This window comes from Zalophus californianus, chromosome 2 (assembly GCF_009762305.2).
Source record: "Zalophus californianus isolate mZalCal1 chromosome 2, mZalCal1.pri.v2, whole genome shotgun sequence".
In the NCBI taxonomy this organism is placed as follows: Eukaryota; Metazoa; Chordata; class Mammalia; order Carnivora; family Otariidae; genus Zalophus; species Zalophus californianus.
Window position 1 is genome coordinate 6,487,094 of NC_045596.1, and position 20,079 is coordinate 6,507,172.

At 46.2% G+C, this 20,079-nt stretch overlaps 1 protein-coding gene across 2 annotated transcripts; it reads left to right on the forward strand.

Annotated features, from left to right (window-relative positions):
* The first annotated feature begins 6,446 nt into the window (after positions 1 to 6,446).
* TMEM128 (transmembrane protein 128) lies at positions 6,447 to 17,654 on the forward strand. 2 transcript variants are annotated; one of them, XM_027599813.2, is made up of 5 exons: positions 6,447 to 6,748; positions 8,278 to 8,416; positions 12,644 to 12,802; positions 15,636 to 15,744; positions 17,044 to 17,654. In XM_027599813.2, exons 1-4 carry the CDS (start codon positions 6,652 to 6,654, stop codon positions 15,733 to 15,735), a joined length of 495 nt encoding a protein of 164 aa, XP_027455614.1. In that variant the 5' UTR covers positions 6,447 to 6,651; the 3' UTR covers positions 15,736 to 15,744; positions 17,044 to 17,654. The 2 variants fall into 2 exon arrangements, with proteins under 2 accessions (XP_027455614.1, XP_027455613.1); XM_027599812.2 differs by having other exon boundaries at positions 6,454 to 6,748; positions 8,275 to 8,416.
* The last annotated feature ends 2,425 nt before the right edge of the window (positions 17,655 to 20,079 follow it).

Consider the following 20,079-nt stretch of genomic DNA (forward strand, 5'->3'; position numbering starts at 1 on the left):
GGGACAGGGGCAATCAGGTCACCACATTCTCCCTTCCTGGTGTCCAGCTGAATGAATGAAGTGGTCCAGCACCACGGAGCCAGCATTCGGCAGGAATGAGCTCTGGGCACTCCGACTTTTCTATAGCTTATGTCCTGAGACACTGAGTCATCAGAGCCAGTTTAGCGTGGCAGCTCAGAGCTGAGGCTCTGAAGCCACCTGGGTTCACGTCCACACTCCACTTCACAAGCTATGAGGCAGGGGGCCAAGACCCGGGCGACGAGGGGCCTTTTGGCTCTGACAAATAAGGTATGTACTCAGCAATTACAGTGAATCTACCAAACAGATCGTTTAATCCTTCTATCAAGAGACAAAAGTAAAGCTTCCTCAGATCCCTGAATGAAAAAGCTGTGTGCCTCAGTTTCCCCGTGTACAGAAGGGGAGTCATGCTGGTGATGACCTCACGTGGTTGCTGTGAGGATTAGTTCCCCCAGGTAAGGTGCTGGTCAAAGACAGCCACTGTTTCCATCAGCATCCATCCATCCTGCCGCTCCACAGCCTGACCTCTTCCTACGGGAAGGCCACCAGCCTCACACCTGCAAGGCTGCCCTGCTGGGACCTGCTGCTGCCCCACTGGTACAGACCACGTGCCTTTCCGCACTGCCTAGACGATAGTGGGTCCCTCACACAGAGTCGCCTACGTACCGGGCACAGTGCTAAGCCCTTCACATCTGCATCTACACCTGTATCTCTACATCTCACAAATCTGTCAACTGATCCAGGAGGGGGTGTAATGCACCCATTTCGTGGATGAGGAGATGCAGAGAGTTAAGTGACTTGCCTCAGGTCACGTCAGGAGTAGCAGAACCAGGACTTGAGCTCTGGCCTCTCCTTGACATCACTGTTTTTTTCTCCTGATGAAATTTCCCTTTGGTCAGGAGTCCCCCCTCCTTGTTTCCACCTGCCTTTTCTTAGCATTGATGATTTAGATCATCATTATAAAGACATTCCACGTAAAGCTTTTTAAGCAAATGTCCAGGCCAGGGATTTCCAAGTGGTTTCCGCAATGGGTCATGTGATCTCAAAGCCCCTTTCAGAGTTTTAGGCAATTTATGTACTTCGGGGTTACTGGATTTCTGAGTATATTTAGCCTGTATCCCTTCTTCTAATTAAGCTTTCAAGAAATGGCTAAAATAGGGCTTTTACGTTTCTTTACTTAGTGGAAATGCATGATAATATGATGTAGACTTTAGTATTAAAAATACAGGGGTTTTCTTAAAGGAATAAAAAGAGCTTGTTTTATTTGATCACATGCACACCATTAACAGGCCAAATTCTGGGCACTGAATGATTTAGATCATGTCAAGGACAAGACTGGCATTAACAACCTGGAGGACTCTGGGCATCTGGGAGGGTAGTCAGCCGGGACACACCTCTACTCTCTAGGTTTGCAAGCCTGATGGTGGCTCTCAACTTAAATGTGAGCAATTCAAACAAGAGACTGTCCTTCCACAGAACACAATGGACCCAAACATTCCTCCCAAATTGGCCACGGAGCCAGAAATTTCAGGAATGCCTGGGGACACCTTCTAGGATTCCTGCCCACCTGGCCTCTCATCCTAGGTCAGTCCACCCCCACCCCCTCCTTCTGCTTGTAGCTTTAGGAACGTTCCTTTTCCCTGTCCTGACCCGCTGGCAGCCTGGAGGAAGCTTCTCCACTCTTCTCCCCAACACCGTAACCCAGAACACAGCACACTGCCTGTCCCTAGAGGTTCATGGGGGGCTGCTCTTGTCTGGGCAGCAGGGCTCTGGACTCACACTGATTTCCCTTGTCTAAGGATTCCATCTCTCACTGCTGTAGGAGGATGCGACCAGAGAAAACCCCAAAGTGACACGGATGCCAAGGGTCAGAAGCTGGTGTGCCCTGAAGTGGCAATGACCAGAGGGTGACAGCAGGCTCACCACCACCTCAGATACACGGTCTCCTCAAAGCCGAGTCATGTGGGCGCTCCTGGAGCTATCGTCACCCAGACTTGATCGAAATCCTAGTTTCCTTCTAATCTTGTAAAATACTTCAGAGGAATTTCAAAAGGCTTCTTTAAAAAAAAACTGCACATGCATTTTCTGATCCTAATGGTTATTGCTATGGTTGTCATTATTGTTTTGCTTAGGCTGGTTAGGGCTGGTTTTAGTTGTGGTTAACTAAAAACCCTCTCTTGGTATAGCCAGTTGCCTAACAAACAGGCAGGGCATGATTAGCTCCACCTGGAGAGGGTTCAGGTAGAGTTATCATGTGGTATGTCCGCTAAGTGACTGAGCATTTCCCACCTGCCAGGATTTTCCAACTACACCCCACCCGGCGGACTCGTTCCCAACTCTGCCTGCACCACAAGCTACAAGTGAAGAAACACAAAACTAAACTAAACATAGGTATGAACGTGATCAAACTTAAAAGGTAAACAGTAAAGTGACAACAGATCTGATATTCAAAGGCATCTCTGACCTGTAAAAACAAGCAAAGAATGAAAATCCCCAAAGGAAAATGACATACAAATAGATAATATGTGAAAAAAGAACTGTTAATAAAGAAAAGAAAATCAAAATGGCAGAAACGGGGTGTTTGGGTGGCTGAGTCGATTAGGTGTCTGTCTCTTGATTTTGGCTCAGGTTGTGATCTCGGGATTGTGCGATCGAGCCTTATGTCAGGCTTTGCATTCAGCACTGAGTCTGCTTGAGATTCTTTATCCCTCTCCCCACCCCCCTATTTGCTCTCTCTCTCTCTCTAAAATAAATATATCTTTAAAAAATAAAAAAAATAAAATGGTGGAAACACCCCTCTCCCATTATCACTTGGGGAAAATTTACCAAAATCATCAAGCCAGTTGTTGGTGCAAAGGTTGAAGATGGTTTCTCCCGCCTGCTGCTGGTGGGCGTGCAAAGCGGCGCAGGCTGCCCATTCAGGAGTTGTTTTCAAAGTAGTGATCAAAAGCCTTCAAAATGTTCATGCCTTTTTATGTAGCGACCCCAATTCTACAGCTTTAATCAGGGAAATGGAGTTGTGCAGAAAGAGAAACCTGTACTTCATTGCATTGCTCATATAATGAAAAGACTTTTTTTTAACTGGCTTTCTTTTCGGAATGAAGGGCGGTATCCCAAGAGACACAAACGAACATTTACTGAGTACTTCCCACAGGCCAGGCGCTGGGCCCAGTGCAACAGCTACATGGCACAGCAGGAGGACAGAGTTGACTGGTCTGGACTCAGGGTGGCAGGTAACACAAAACCACTTAAGTAGCATTCGTTTCTTAAAAAATGATTTTTGGTGTTTTTTTTTTTGGCTCAGAAATCAGTGATGTCTCAGCAATGGATTAATAACGGCGGGTAAAACTTACTGAGAACTTACTCTGGGTCAGACGCTGTTCTAAACACTTTGCATGTATTAATACTTTTGATCTCTACCCAATCTTGTGAGGTAGATGCTATTCTTAACCCATTTTGCAAGCGAGGAAACTAAGGCAGAAGAGCGGATACGTGGCCTGCCCAACATTGAAAGAGCCAGTCATGGCAGAATCAGTAATGCCAGTCAGCCAGGCAGCTGGCTCCAGAGCTCGTGTTCTTAACTAGGTTAACCAGGGCTTGGCTGGAGTCAGGAACTGAAACAATGCTACCAACAATGCTTGGCTTGCATCTCAGAGCTTCCTTCCTCGGTAGGCTTCCTCCATGGGTCTCCATGGTGGCAGCCCCAAGACCACATTGACTTCACAGCTTATACCAACAAAGGAGGTCTTCCCAACAGCCCCAGCCCAAGTCCCAGGGACTGTCAGGTCTGGTTTGGGTCCGGGGTCCTCCCCTAGGACAGGCTCAGTCTCATGAGAACTCTGCAGGACTACCTCAGAGAGGAGGAAAAGTAGCTTCTCAGAGGAAGGGATGTGTGTCCACAGTGAACCAGTCAACTGTGACCAAGGGTCAAGGTGAAAACCGGCTAATGAAATTCCTGCTATGTGCCAGGTGTTTGCAAGGCACTGGGCATCTCTGACCCATAAAAACAAGCAAAGAATGAGAATCCCCACAGGAAAATGACGTACAGATAGACAATATGTGAAAAAAAAGAACTGTTAATAAAGAAAAGAAAATTAAAATGGCAGAAACGGGGTGTTTGGGTGGCTCAGTCGATTAAGCATCCGAACTCGATTTCAGCTCAGGTCATGATCTCAGGGTGGTGAGATCTTGAACCCGACTGAGACCTGATTGTGGGTGATATGGTTGTCGCCCACAATCAGGTGGGAGAGCACAGGCGGAAGTTAAAATCACAACAAGAATCCTTTCTGGAGCCCAGGGAGAAGAGAATAACTGATCAGGAGGTGAGCAGGATCTGGAAGGCCAAGCAAGTAGTAGTGAATAGTAACTGCCTGCTTGAACGCATACCACATGCCAGAGACTAGGGTAAGTGATCAGTACACATTTATCATCACTCTACTACCTATTGTGTCACAGATAAGAACACTGATACTTAGAACAATGAAATACCTTGCCCAAGGACCCATCATGATGGAGCCAGGATTCAAAAGTCTATAAACACATTGGACATAACCAAGTTGCTAAGGAGAGCCAGCAAAGGTCATAGTCAATTTCATTTTTCCCCATAAGTAACTGACATTGAAAATGAAATCCCTTGGTTGGTAGCAATCTGATATCGGGTATCTATTAAGGTACACAGAACACACAGTTAAGAACTTATTTAATTGGCCCCAGCAATGAAGATGCAGTCATTAAATACTGGACTTTTTCCAGCCTGCTTTTAAGTATCATCAATATGGTGTACGAGTAGTGCCATTAAAAATATCAGGGGAAAAAGGCTAAAAGGACTTCAGATCCAAATACAAAGACCCTGAAACCATCAAAGGGGAAACCGGATCTGACCTAACATACTACATATGGAAACCCTGGAATCACTGTGATGCTCTGGGGAATATTCAGTTACAAGGGAGACCCAGCACTGACCTTTTTGCAAGGAGACAATCAACAGAAGACTGTATTTGATAGGAGGAATTCACTTCCTGTTGACAAGGCTTCTAACCCCGTACAAGAGAGAGAAGAGGGGAGGGCAAAGACCTCAGTGGGCTTTGAATTGATGAACCCTGGTTCTTGAGGAGTCTGAAAAGAAAAAGAAAAAACAAAACGAAAGAAAAGAGGAGGTATTGTGTAGAAAGGCCATATGATCTGCCCAGCTGTTACATCCTTTGCTCCTTCGCTAGAAAAGCTGAAGGAATGACGGAAGCCAACCAGCAGAAACTTGACATTCTTCTCTTGAATATTTATTACATCTCTTCTGCAAATACGACATATAGAAGATACCGGAGTGCTTATTAATTCAAATTTTACTTCCTGGCTTGCTTTCTGGGCTATCCACCCCTGTACTCAATCCACCTGAAGCCACTGTCCCTGCTGCCCACACGCCCAGCAGAGCACACCGCCCTTTATTTGGTGCCTCCATAACCCCACATACAGTATTTCTATTATGGCCTTGTATCGAAATCAACTCGTCCACTAGATTCTAACTCACCTCTGTGGCCAGCACTTTAGCGCATACAGCTGCTCAGAAAATGCTGACTGAATTAATAAAACAAAACCGCTTCTGTACATTTATAAACACTGCACTACACTGTAGTAGTTCTCTGCAGTCAACTTTGGTCCAGGAGCTGCGCAAGGGCAACGTCATGTCTCACTCATCTTTAACTCCATTGCCGAGCATGGTGTCTTAACAGTTCCCAGCAAAGAGCAGGTGCTCAGTAATCATGTTTCAGTGGTTAAGCACAAAATTTCTCAACACGTGATGCATAGGGCGGGGTAGGAGAGTAATTAACCGGACTACTGCTAGAGAAAAGCTTGGGAATTCGTGACACAGGTTGATGAGCATGATGGGAAGCGGCAGTTCTCTGGGCAAGTACAAATTTGGCTCCCATGTTCTTGGCAGGAGCAATTTCTCACGAGTCAGAAGGAGGGGGCTAACATGAACCACACAGGGGTGCTCCCCACTTAAACCCCACAACAGATCCAAGGTATAGGCAGGTATGACCCCCCATGGTGCCGAAGAGGATACAGGCCCAGAGAGGTTTATCTCTTGCCCAAGCCCACCCAAGCGGAAGGGGCCAGGCCCGAGGCTCGGCAGCAGGCACCTGGGACAGGCCGGCTGGCCTTTCGTCCTCCCGGGGCTGCCTTTGGCCCTTTCAAGTCTAGCTGGGCGACTCCTAAAGAGGAGGAGCAGAAAAGAAGCCGGGGTGCTAAGACGCTTTGGGCGCAGGAGAGTCAGAGGCGGCTCGGGCCCCAAAGAGCCAAGGGGAAAGGGGCGGTGCCGCTTAGCCGCGCCCCCTCGCCTGGCACGCGTTCGGCGGCGTTCATAAGCTTGGTCCTTCTGGGCTTCCGTAGGCCGGAATCCACTTGGGAGAGCTACGGTGGGGGCAAGATCGGTATTTTAAATTCAAATCGTGTTTGCGTACTCGAACTTGGAGGTTACGAAGCCATCCCCACCCAAGATTCTCACCAACTAAAACCGCGAAGACTACAGACTACAGTAGAAGGCTGTAGTCCTCCCCGTCGGGGATCCGACCGCGGAAGTTCCTCCTGCAGCGATCCGATTGCGTCACTTCCGTCGCGCTTCTGGGAGGTGCCAAGATGGACGCTCCGCGGGCCCGGGAGCAGCTCCGGCGGCGATACCTTTTCCCGCCGGACACCGAGGCCCCGTTGGACAGCGAGGGCTACGCCGGGCCGGGTGAGGCGTTCCCCCGGGCGCGCCCCGAGCCGCGCCGAGCTGGCCGGAGTCGAGGCGCCCGGAAACGGCCGGCCCCGCGGGCCTCCCGCAGCCCTGCCCTGGCAGGAGGGACCGGGTTTTGTTTTTCAAGGCTTGCCGCGTAGTTTTGCAAGTCGTGTACTTAGCTTAATAAAAGATTCCTAGTGATCGCGTAGCCCCGCGCATCTTCATCCCAGCTGCGCTTCAGGATTCTCAGGAGAGCTGGTTTAACACCTGTTTCGTAATATCCATTAAAATTAAAAAAATGCCGTCCGGTTGTATTTCTAAGAATCAACCGAAGAATTATACTCTTACCAAAACCCGATGACGTATGTGCAACTTGTTTAACCTCAGCTTTGCTCTCTAATAGCGAACGGCTGAAAATATCTAATTGCCCATAAACAGAGAGCTGGTTAAATACATTTAGATGTATTCATACATGACACAGCGGGCAGACTTTTTTCTTTTTTACTAGGGTGGATGATTTTTAAAGGGAAGCGCAGAACAAAGTATGGTATGCCACCGTTTGGGTACGAACCTGTTAACGTGTGATGTGTGTTCTCCTGTAAAGACATAGAATATGGAAGAATTCATAGAAGTTATATTGGTAATTGCTTTGGGGTTGAAAAACTAGGGTTAAGGATAGGAGATTTCATTGTAGATCTTGTCCTGTATGTTGTAAAGCATGTGCATTTATTACCCTTTTCAAAATAAACAGAAATCATGCCCAGGCATGCTTATTTATAAATGTTGAGCCTATCTCCCAGAATTTATATTATGAACATGCCTTTTGGGGATTCTGATAGCTTGCTAAAGGTTGGGGACCTCAGTTGTATTCCAGTGGTTCTCACAAGAGCTGAGAGAAAGGGCATGTCACTCATCTGGTGAACTTGTAGGAAATAACTCATCAGACCCAACCCGAGCCACCTTTTCTTTCAGATTGGGTCTCAAATGGAAGAAATTTGATTTGTCCATCACCTGTCTAGACAGTACTGTGCCAAGACTAGACCTCCAGTGTGCCCTTGCCACTTTTGAGCTGCCTCAAAAGGTTGTGTTTGTTTGCAATAATTAAAATATGTAGTTAAAAGTAGTATTTTGGGGGAAATTACAAGTCCATTTTGTGCTGTAATGTCTGATGTCTGCATTTTTCTTAATTAACAAGGCTAACTGCTTTCTTAGGCAATATTTGAAACATAATACTAAAATTCTACACTACCCGGTGGTGTCATTTTTTTCTAAAAGACGATAATAATTGTAAATTTGATTTTAAAATTCATTTAGAGGGAAAAAGTTTCCTATATTGAACATGTTTTATGGCAGGTTCCTATTAATTACTTCTGCATATATAAACCTATTTGGGTGGTTGTTCAGAAGAAATTGGTACTCTAATTGGAGAGAATCTGGGTTTTGGAAAGGTCCAGGAAATTATTTTATCCAGCTTAAAATAGCTATTTTTTTCCTTATAAATTTATGGTAACTTGATAAGTTAAAATCTTCCTTATTTGCAGAAGCCTCTACAGCTGTTGAAAAAAAGGAGAAACCTCTTCCAAGACTTAATATCCATTCTGGATTCTGGATTTTGGCATCCATTGTTGTGACCTACTACGTTGATTTCTTTAAAACCATTAAAGAAAACTTTCACACTAGTAGGTGAGAAAACTTTATTGCTTCATAAGTTAAGCACCATCATCTTATTTTTCATGTTCTGTTTTGTCAGTTGAATTTTGCAAATGTTTAGAAAGCTCTTACTTCCTGCCAGGCACCGTGTTAGAGGTTCTAGTGATACAAAGGTGAATGAGAGTGTGTGCTTTGGACATGTACAGCAGAACGTATGAGCCTGGAAAGTATTTCAGTATGCCTTTCAGCACAAGTGTGTTGTAGGATGGCAAAGGTAGTGAATTTAAGAACCTAATCCGTTTGTAAAAGAGGGAAGAAGAAAGATTCTGCCTGATGGTCTCTCTGCAGATAAAGTTTAGGAACACTGGGAGGAGGGGGTGAGGGCTGTGGTGGGTAAGAACTAGGTCTCAGAGCTTGTTTTCAGAGAGTAGTTACAGCTAATAAGGTAACTACAGGGAGTGATTGAATTAGAGTTGATGTCACTCAAGGGAGGAGTTGGGAGCTGATGTCAAATCATCATTCATTCAGGAGGATTGGGATCTCTTTGGTATAATCTCAGGATCTGACGTGGGGGACAAGGTTGTGAATTAGACCTGAGTCCTCACTGAACATTGGACAGTGTTCTGGAGGCGCCCCATAGCAGAACAAAGAGGGGGAGATGTTGATGACCATTGGAACGGGCATTGGGGGGTGATTTGCATAGGATGAGAGCACAGTTGTTCACAAGGAGCAGCAGGACTAGAAAGGTGTGGCTAGGACTGTTTGATCCCACGTTACCTTTTCTTCAAAGTCCTTCAGGAAGATCGGTGACCATTGGAGGGAGAGCCAGGAGATGCATGCAGTCAGGAGAAAGGCATATGGGACTTTAAACTGTTGGAGGGAGAGAGCTTGTTCTCTCTTTCCTCATTCCTGTGAGCTGGAGCTTTCCTTAAACACTCCCATCTTTCTGCGCTTTGCCCTCCTTGTTCCTTCCCTGACTGATTTGGGATGAAGAACCAGACATGTCGCTTAGCACCTTCTTTCTCTTGGGATCCAGCTGCCCATTGGAAGCACAGATTCCAGTCTGCTTTTCTCTGCCATCATTTCTGGGGGTAGCCCTGATATGTGAGGGTCTCTAGGTTTTCACATCAACTTGGAACCTGGTAGGTATGTCTGGTCACCAAAGCCATCTTCCCGTAGCTCCATCAGTAAAAAAAAAAAAAAGCTGACAGTTGACCTCATCAGCCTAACTCCTTCGTGTCTCTCAGTTGGTTTAGAACCTGGGCTGGGAAAAGAGAGAATGGTAACTTTGCACACCAGCAGTGGCAGCTGTCTCTTTGTTATTCACATATGTCATGAGAGCCTGAAATGTGATGGCGATGATTAAGGCACATGTCTAGCCCCTCACCAGTCCCTTATGGTCCAGGATGGATAAATTGGTCATGTGGTGGATGCTGTGTAAGTGTATGCACAGGATTTACCTCTGTCACCTTATATTAAGTATTCTCACTAGTGGGCGCCTGGGTGGCTCAGTTGGTTAAGCGACTGCCTTCAGCTCAGGTCATGATCCTGGAGTCCTGGGATCGAGTCCCACATCGGGCTCCCTGCTCAGCGGGGAGTCTGCTTCTCCCTCTGACCCTCTTCCCTCTCGTGCTCTCTACCTCTCATTCTCTCTCTCAAATAAATAAATAAAATCTTTAAAAAAAAAAAGTATTCTCACTAGTTTAAGGAATTGGTGAGGTAAGGGATAATTAGTTACACATAAAAGGTGCTGGAGGCACATATGGTCATGTGGCAGAGCCAGGACTCGGAATCTGAAGCCAGGCCTTGGAGCAGGAGAAGGAAGTAGAAGTCACAGGCCTGGCCCCCAAAAAGCGTCCCCTTAGATAAAAAAGACATGAACGGATATTCACAGGCTGAGGATTTTGAGTAGCCCTGGATTCTTGCTGAGGGCCTCAGTAAGCAGTGGGGAGTTGGAGCCGTGGGATGAGAGCAATACCTGAGAGGGAGTGTGGGCCGTGATCTGCTTTCTTGCATATGGTTCATTCTTCTGATGCCTGAGGTCATTGCTTATTTCTTGCTCCACCATTAGCCCAAGTTCAGAAGCTCAAAGCATTAGGGTTCTTTAAATCTATGCAAGGTTAGGGGTGCCTGGATGGCTCAGTCGGTTGAGGGTCCGACTGTTTCAGCTCAGGTTATGGTCTCAGGGTTGTTAAGATTGAGTCCTGCATTGGGCTGTGTGCTGAGCATGGAACCTGCTTAAGATTCTCTCTGCTCCCCCCTCTCCACACACCACTGCCCCAGCTTGCATATGCTCTCTCTCTCTTAAAAAAAAAAAAATTTTTTTTTTAAATCTATGCAAGATGTAAGATTGTATGTTCAAAGACAGGAGAGACAGATTAACATTAAAGTGAAACATCATGATGCTTTGAAAATGTCAATTTTTAGGAACCTGCTGTGTGTGTGTGTGTGTGTGTGTGTGTGTGTGTGTGTGTGTGTGTGTGTGTGTGTGTGTGTACGTACACCATGATGCTTTGAAAATGTCAATTTTTAGGAACCTGCTGTGTGTGTGTGTGTGTGTGTGTGTGTGTGTGTGTGTGTGTGTGTGTGTGTGTGTGTACGTACACCGAGGAGCTGATTAAAACTACAATGCAAATTACCGTGTGTGTGTGTGTGTGTGCGTGCGTGCGTGCGTGTGTGTGTGTGTGTGTGTGTACGTACGTACACCGAGGAGCTGATTAAAACTACAATGCAAATTACCATCCCAGATGCCCAGGCTTCATACCCACCAAGCCAGAATTTGGGAGACTGGGGCAAGTTAGCTTCCTTTTGGAATGTTGTAGTGACTCTGATACACACCCAGGGTTGAGGGCCACTGACTTGGACTATTGTTTTGATTCAGGCATGTTCTTCATCTGTTTCTATCCTCTACCATATCGGGACTCCATGGCCGTGCTAGGATTCTCTATGAAGTTAAAAACAGATGAACAGAAGGATCCTGACCAAGCAAGGAGGTCACTAATAGTGTTCCTCAGCCTTTGTTAGCACCTCTGAAGGAGCCTTTGCAAGACATGTTATTCCTTATTGCCCCCTTACGTACTGTATGAGTATCTGTGCTTTGTACATGCAGAAAGAGTAAGATTATTTCCTCACTTTGGGGGCAACATCGCTCCTGTTGAGAATGCACACTCTAGCAGAAGAGAGGTCTTTGAAGAGGAATATGGAGATTTTTTTTTCATGGATCACCTCTGGAATAGTGATAATTACCGCTGGGCATTAACTGTGTGGGAAGCACTTTTCTGAGCAGCTCTGTGATTCTCACAGCTATTCTCTAAGTCCTGGTAATGTTTCCAAAGCCCCATGAGGTTAAGTAATTTGCCCAGAGCCACAAAGCTAGTCCTGCTGGATCCAAACCCAGACCAGCAGATGTGAAAGGCTGCGCCCTCCTGCCTCTCATTATTAATCCTAGAACCCAGCATCATAAAATGCCTTAAAGGAATCTGGAACCTTGGCACGGTTGGACGTGCACTCACTCACTGCCAGTGTCACTTGACTGTTCCAGCCCCCCTGTGACTCCTCTCTCATCTACGCAGAACACCGGTCTTCTCCCCTCGGAGAAGCGAAAGATAATGGGGACATCAGGAAACAGGAAAAGGGCTTCGTTCCCCAAATCTGGCCTCCTCCCCTGATCCGCAGGGGCGAGGAGGCTGCCTTCACGCGCAGAGTCGGCTCTTGGGTAGAATGAGAAGTGAGAAAAAGCCACTGCCCCTCGGAGGGTTGGAGCTCTTCTCAAAATGGGTGTGTTTCCCTAAGAAACCTGTTGTGAGAGGCAGTTTGAAGAAACCGTCTTCCAAATTGATTGTCCATGTTCCTCAAAACCGTCCTTGATTTGGAGGAGTTCATGGTCCCTGTTTCTTACTGTCACACTCAAATCTTCAGAAAGAGACAGAAAGCTGCTGTCTCTCCTGGATCGTGAAAGCAGACGCGTGGCCGTGAGCTTGCTCATGCTTTGGGTTGTGGTTTTGGAGTGTGTGCAGCACACGAGTGTTTAAAGCCTCACTTTCTTCCTGCGGCACGTGCTGGCCTCCTGTCTCACCCCATCTCTTGGTAGATAGAGGCCTTCTGAAAGCTGGGACTGAGGAGCTGTGGGTCCCTCAGGGCCCCTTACCCAGCCAATACTCTCCGTGAAAATCGATTGTTAGGCTGTCCGTGAGAACGTTTTAAGACATGTGGTGACTCGCTAAGTGCTGTCAGCCCTCCTGTCGCTTTTGTCTTTGGCAGTTGGTTTGTCGTGGGTGGTGCCCTGCTGCTCCTCAGCCTGTCAATTGCATGTTACTGCATCCTCTACCTGGAGTGGTGTCGTGGAATTGAAGATTATGACGTCAAGTACCCCACCTTGATACCCATTACAACCGCTACTTTTATTGCAGCCGGGATTTGGTAAGTTAACTTTGAAATGACTAACAGGAATAAAACGGTTTTTGATTGGTGCTGATGTACATGGTACAAAACTTAAAGGAAAGGAGTCACGGGAAAATGGCCTCCTGTCATTGCTGGTCTTGGAGTCCCTTTCCAATGGGATCTTTCTTTATGTATTTAGCTACTTAATATGCAAATGGTGACATGCTGTATATATTCTGCATTTTGCTTTCTCAGTCATTTTCATTGTGAAATATAATACATATAGAAAGTGGAAAAAACTAAACTGTACAGCTGAACGAGTTCAGAGATGCATTGATGAAAGCCCAGCCAGGTCAAGGAGAACCGTTCCAGCCCCAGAATCCCACCCCCACCCCCAGGCGCCATCCTTCCTGCCCAGGGACAGACACTGCCCCGACCCGTGTGGGACTTGCTTTCTTTTGCCTCTCTTAAATACTCTCTTTTTGTTTTGTCTGTTTTTGAACTTGATAGAAATGGAGTCATATATTGTGTGTTCTTTTACATTTGGTGGTTTACACGTAATATTACGTATGCTCTTTATTATTCTCATGCTCAAAACTTCAGAGACACAGGGAAAGCTGCTGTCTTTCCTGTATCATGAAAGAAAACACATCGCCATGAGTGGAGCTGTGGTTTGGACGGCGCTTTATGGGCGTGTGCAAAGCCTCACTTTTGTTCCTGCCTCGTGTCTCCGTCTCATCCTGTCTCACTCCCTCTACCGCTAGATCTGCCTTGTGTATCACAGCTGCTCACTGCTGGGTAGCATTCCGGCCTGTCGCTGAATCCCAGCCTAGCGGCTCTACTGTCCATAGCATTTGAATTGTTTCCAGCTTGGTGATGTTCCTAAGGATGCTGTTAACATTATGGAAGAGGACTCTCGTGCACACGTGCACACACGTCCGGATGTATATAGGCTCACACGTGTATGTACCTATCTCTAGAAGTAAAATTGCTGGCTTAGAGGTTGTACGTATCTCCAATTTCAGTAAATAGCGCCACCTCTTTTCCAAAGTGACTGTTCGTTTTTTTTTTTTTAATGGAGCCATGTAGTTGATAATTCTTCCATATTGGTACATATAGATGTGCCTTATTGTTTTGAATTGTTACATAGTTATTACAGAGACATAACCAGGATCTACTTAACCCGCTCTCTTGTTAGATTTAGAGTTGTTCTTACTGTTCTGCTGCTATAAAAACACCACAGTGTCCTTCTTCTTAATAGTTATTCAGTGAGGGCGCCTGGGTGGCTCAGATGGTTGAGCGTCTGCCTTTGGCTCAGGTCATGATCCCAGGGTCCTGGGATCGAGTCCCGCGTCAGGCTCCCTGCTCAGCGGGGAGCCTGCTTCTCCCTCTGCTTCTCTCTCTCTCTCTCTCTGTCTCTCATGAATAAATAAATAAAATCTTTAAAAAAAAAAGTTATTCAGTGAAAAACATTGATTTTTTTAAATGTGTATAAAAGTATACTTGCTCACTGAAGAAAAATCTATTACAGAAAAACACGAAGGAAACAAATCACCATGACCCTGCTAGGCAGAGAGAAAAACTACTCTTATTGTTGTGTGTATTCCTGTAGCTTTTTTCCTTTTTCTGTAATAACTGAATTTTGATTTTGGAAAAACCATATACTTCTGTACATGTTCAGTTTAAATGCATGTTTTTTATGATGAATTTTCTGTATTTGAAGTTTAAGGGTATTGACACCTATTAACCTTGTAATGTGGACATTACTAACCCTTCAGTGATGTGGGTGGACAGGTGTGCTCTTTTATATTATATAAGTAAGATCACCCCAGAAATGTTAGTTTTTAGAACAGTGGGATTGTAGCTGTTTAAAGTTCTCTTTATCGAAGTGTTACACATTAAAATCTTAATTGACTACAGTTTTCGCTAAGTAACTTCTGCTTCTACAAATTCAGACCATAAAAATCACTTGCACTTAGAAGCTGTCTTATTCTTACCTTGGTGATAGGAATAGTGTTTTTCTCAATAGGAAATCTTTTTTACTGTTTTCTTTTTTTTTTTAAAGGTTTTATTTATTTATTTGACAGAGGGAGACACAGCGAGAGAGGGAACACAAGCAGGGGGAGTGGGAGAGGGAGAAGCAGGCCTCCCTCAGAGCAGGGAGCCCGACATGGGGCTCGATCCCAGGACCCTGGGATCATGACCTGAGCCGAAGGCAGACGCTTAATGACTGAGCCACCCAGGCGCTCTTCTTTTTTCCAAAGATTTTATTCATTTATTTGAGAGAAAGAGATAGCAAGAGAGAGCACAAGCTGGGGAGGGGGGCGGGAAGAGGGAGAAGCGGGCTCCCCACTAAGCAGGGAGCCTGATACGGGGCTTGATCCCAGGACCCTTGGAATCATGACCTGAGCCAAAGGCAGATGCTTCACTGACTGAGCCACCCAGGTGCCCCTCAATAGGAAATTTAATAGCAACTTTTAAGTGATTATGTTTTCTTTGTTTCTAAGAAAAAAATATTTGAAACTGTTTTGACCGTGATCATTTGATGGCATGTGGATCATAAAAGGCAGTAGCCATTGTCATTCCTATTCCATCACAGACACTGACTTTTCAACCCTCAGGTTCCTCTTGGGCAGCTCTCATGGGAGGACCTTTAGCGGTTCCAGTTCCAAATGCTTTTGGAAGAGTTTGTGATATTTCCACTATGGGCTAAATCACAGGGTGGAGAAACATGACATGCATATAAAGTCGCTGGCTAGGCAAACTTTCCCAGACTGAGGAGCAGTGGGTTCTCTAAATCTAGATTCCACCGTGGGCTGTGTGTGTAGACTGCAGCCGCAGTTGCTAACTGTGTGCGCTTTGTCCTTTTCAGCTTCAACGTTGCTCTGTGGCACGTGTGGTCTTTCCTCACCCCGCTGGTATTGTTTACTCAGTTCATGGGGGTTGTGATGCTCATCTCACTCCTTGGATGACTTCTAAAGGTAGGAGTTCTGGAATGGTGTTTCTTATATTGAACTCATTGGAACAGTGTCTTCCTCTACGACAGTTTTCAGGTGGCGGCCCAGCAGTAGCAGACTGCTTAGCACCTGTTCAGCCGTTCAACTTAGCAACTGTCCTCTGGTATGGAAAAGTTCACGCTGTAGATTATTTTCTCCTGAAGTCAGCTTCCATCACCTGATACACGTGACGACTGGCCAGGTTGCTCTGATGGATTGGCAACGTAGGAAGAAGGGGCACTCTGACCCACTCTGACAGTTCTGGCTGCTTCCTAACAGACAACGCATCGACCTTTTCCTTCCATGTTCCTTATAGGATTTCTTCCTCTCCGCCGACAACTGCCCCCCCTGGGCCCGCTGCCTTGCACAGTGGGGTCTGTTTGTCGAGTATCAGATGACTCATTTATCACACAAATATGTATTGAGGGCACTCCCTCTACGTGCTGAGGGACATGGGGAGAAAGACCGAGGCAGCCCCTCCCTTCCCGTCACTTACTTCAGAGCTTGGAGGAAATCTGCTTGGTGCATCAATTTACAACAGGCATGAAAACAGGCCCAGAGAAGTATAAGTTAATATATACTAAGTAAATGATTGGGGTGCTAAAGAAAACTGGCTTCAGCTAACAGCATATGCTTCCTTTGGAGTTTTAGTTTTTCTTTTTAAAGATTTGATTTATTTGAGAGAGAGAGAGAAGGAGGGAGCACACTAATTGGGGGGAGCTGCAGAGGGAGACGGAGAAGCAGGCTCCCTGCTGAGCGTGGAGCCTGACGTGGGGCGCAGTCCCAGGACCTCACGATCATGACCTGAGCCGAAGGCAGGTGCTTAACCAGCTGAGCCACCCAGCCGCCCCCCCCCACTTTGGTATTTTAAAGGAGAGTCACTGTACCCACATAAAGGAGAAACGGACGTAATGTCATTGCTGCCAGGCTGCCAGTCACTGTCATGGCCCTGACGGCGCTGGGGTGGAGAGTCCCCTCCACACGCTGTGCTGTCTCAGTAGCCCTTTCTCCTGGTTCGGGTGTGCCTCCACAAGACGTCACCTCACCTGACCATGTGTCCTGCCTCCCCCCTTCTCCCAGGTGTCGTTAACATTTTTGGCTGTTCAGTTTTGACTTTTTACACACGTTCAGGAGCTTTTAACTCCCTGCTGATGTGAATTTATATTTGGTAACGGAGAGCCAGAGATGTTACAGACATGTGGACTAAACTTTGCTTCTAACAACAGATCCAGAAGCTGAAGATAGAATGTCTCGCATCGGATATCAATGCTCGTTTCCTTTCAGGTTTTAGAGCGCGTCAGTGTGAACGCTTCAACCTCCAGCCGGCTGAAAGCATCGCAGACGTAATGGAAATGCTACAGTGCATTTTTGCATCTAGGAAGTGAGTGGTTTCCTGGGAAAAATTGTAACTTTGCAGTCTGGTTGAAATCAGAATAAATTTGAGCTCATTTGCCTGTTCTTAAACTCAAAAATTACTGAATTTTTCAAATTCAAAATAGAAGTAATTGGTTTGCAGTGTTAATCTGTTTGAATCATTGGCGAAAGTATTGGTGTAAACATTTAAGCGGCGTTTCATTACAGGTACATGATGTCCTCCCAAAATTCAGATAAGTTGTTCATTCTTTGGTTGTATACGATCACTGGGTGTATAGAAGGGAATGATCGTGTCCTGTGCCTTTAACCCAGCTTCAGCAATTACTATATTTCTCATTTTTATAATAGTCTTGTTAGGTGAGAGGGCCAATTGGAAGCATTTTATGTGTTCCTATCACTTTAGATTTCATCATGTGTAAATTCCTGGGTTTCTAGCATTTGTTTAATGTAGGCACTTTTAATCATTTTTAAGTATGTATAATTTTTTCCTTAATGTTTAAATAAAATATTTTTATAACTTTCTTGTGGGTTTCCTTGCTACAGGTTTTGGAAAGTTTGTTTTCAGCTATTAGAGTTAACTAAGGGAATAGGGCTTCTTCTTAGAGATGTCTGCTCTGCTCTTCAGAGATCTCAGGAAGACACTGTTCACACTTTCAAATGCAGATATGTTCATGTTAAACCCAAACATCATACGCCTTGTGGTGTTGATCCTCACCCCCCCTCAAAAGGGACTTCTGCTGATGGTGGGGTTCAGTCACCGCTTGTGTCTGGCCTGGATCCACCCTGCACCTGCCGTGACCAGACCTTGAGTAGTAATCTTTCTCCAGCTGTGAAGTGGGAACAATATCTGTTTTGTAGGGTTGTGGATAGTAGGAATAATGTTTACAAAACACCCATTATAGTGCCTGGTACACAGTAGGTTTCTGGTACACAGTAGGCGCTCACTCCATTAATGATAATAGAGAACGAAAGACCAAGTAGATCCAGAGTCAGGAGTGGGAAAAGGCGGGCAGGAAAGTGGGAAAAGGTGAGCAGAATCGGGCCCAGTCTGGGTACACACACGTGAGAGTTTCATTACAGGGTGAGGAGCAAGGTCAGACAGAGGTCAGAGTCAGCCTTGTCAGTCAGTGATGGGGGGAGTCCGGTGCAGGGTTGCGGTTGCAAACCCTGCAAGTTAGGATGAGAGTAAGAGGCGGGACTAGGAAGGGAGAGACAGGTAGGGGGCTACCTGATCAGGCTCACCAAAAATCCCCAAAATGCTGAGGCGTAAGGAAACCAGAGATGAGGGAACATAACCAGAGCACCTCGTTTGTCTTAAACCTCAGAGGTGAGATATCCAGAGGAGAAGTAATCATGGTGCTCTCAGTGGTGATGTCAAGAAGATTGAAGTTCCCTGATCAATTTTCTATAAAAGCCCGACCATAAAAGCCCTCAGTGGCAACCCATTCGGGACCTCTCACTTGAGAGAGCTTTTCCTTTCCTTTGTTTCCACCTTCACTGAATAAACTTTTGCTTCACCTATTGTGTCCGTGAGATTCATTCTTCGACCCCGTGAGACAAGAACCCTGTAACAAGAGCATTGGTTCTGACCCTCCGGGGGGGGCCTGGGGCAGGGGACAAAAGACAGCACCCTAGTGACAGCACCCACAAGTACTCTGGGAGAGAGTCTGCAAGAAAACACCTATCCTCCCTCGCTCTCCCGTCCCCATCCCTTATTGCGGAGTGTAGTTCTACTTGGATAGAAATCTAAGGCTGGGATTCTCTGTAGGCAGTTCGTTGAAACCCAGTTAGAATGCTGATGTGGCCAACAAAGAGGCTAAAATGACCCTGTTAGTTGCAAAGAGACATTTTAATATATTTTGTTAAAACTGGATCATGCCTGGTCTCTGTTTCTGTTACATAACTGCCATGTATGTTATTTATGGGTCTTTCCCTGTTACTATAACTACTCAATAAGTAAAAATGGTATCAGGCCATCCTGTCAGTGCTTCTGAACAAGCCTGTGGGAAGAGCGCCGCTCTTCAGAGTCAAGAGTAAATGAACACTTGCCAATCTCTCCCGTGAAGGCCAGGGATATGGCGGAAGCATGTGTGTGCTCTTGAAAGTGTCCCTGACTCTTTGGGGTGCCTGGGTGGCTCAGTCCGTTGAGCTTCTGACTCTTGGTTGCATGGGACTCTTGGTTTGGGCTCAGGTCGTGATCTCAGGGTCGTGAGATGGAGCCCCACATCCGGCTGTGTGCTCTGCGTGGAGTCCACCTGTCCCTCTCCCTCCCCTTGTGCCTCCCCCAATAAATAAATAAGGTCTTTTTAAAAATTAAAAAAAATGTCCCTGACTCTGAGCATCCCAAGTGTCAAGTCCCCAGTTTTCTACCCAGCTTGCACACTTGTGCCCAGGCCTGCTGCTCAGAGGTTGTGGTTTGGTTGGTGAGCAGGGCTGTTCTGTGTGAAGCCTTCTCCAGGCGATTCTAACATCAGGAGGGGTCAAGAACTCTCCTGGTCCAGTCCGTTTAGGGAGAGACCTCTCTGCAGAAGCTAGAACCTTCAGATTGGCCGGGAACATAGAGATAATGGAATCTAACCATGCTCACTAGGGTCAAAACCAGACTGAGACTCCCCCGTCCCTCCTCAACCCCACAATCTATGTCTGGGACCCAGCTTACGAGAGTGGCCTTTCTAGGAGACTAACAGGATTTCAGGCCCTGGCTCTGTCGGAGCGCTTGGGTTTTATGCACCATAGAAAGGTCTCTTAAGCCAGAGAGGCACTGGAAGGGCCAGGGAGAAGCTGAAGAGCCTGTCTCTGCAGGTGGGCTCGCATGGGGGAGGGGCTGGGGCTAGGCCTGGAGTTATTCCCTGGTGCTGTCTGCAGCCGCCCCAGTCCGGATAAATGCCCTCACTTAAAGAGGCATTTTTTTTGTTTTTTTGTTTTTTTTTTTAAGATTTTATTTAT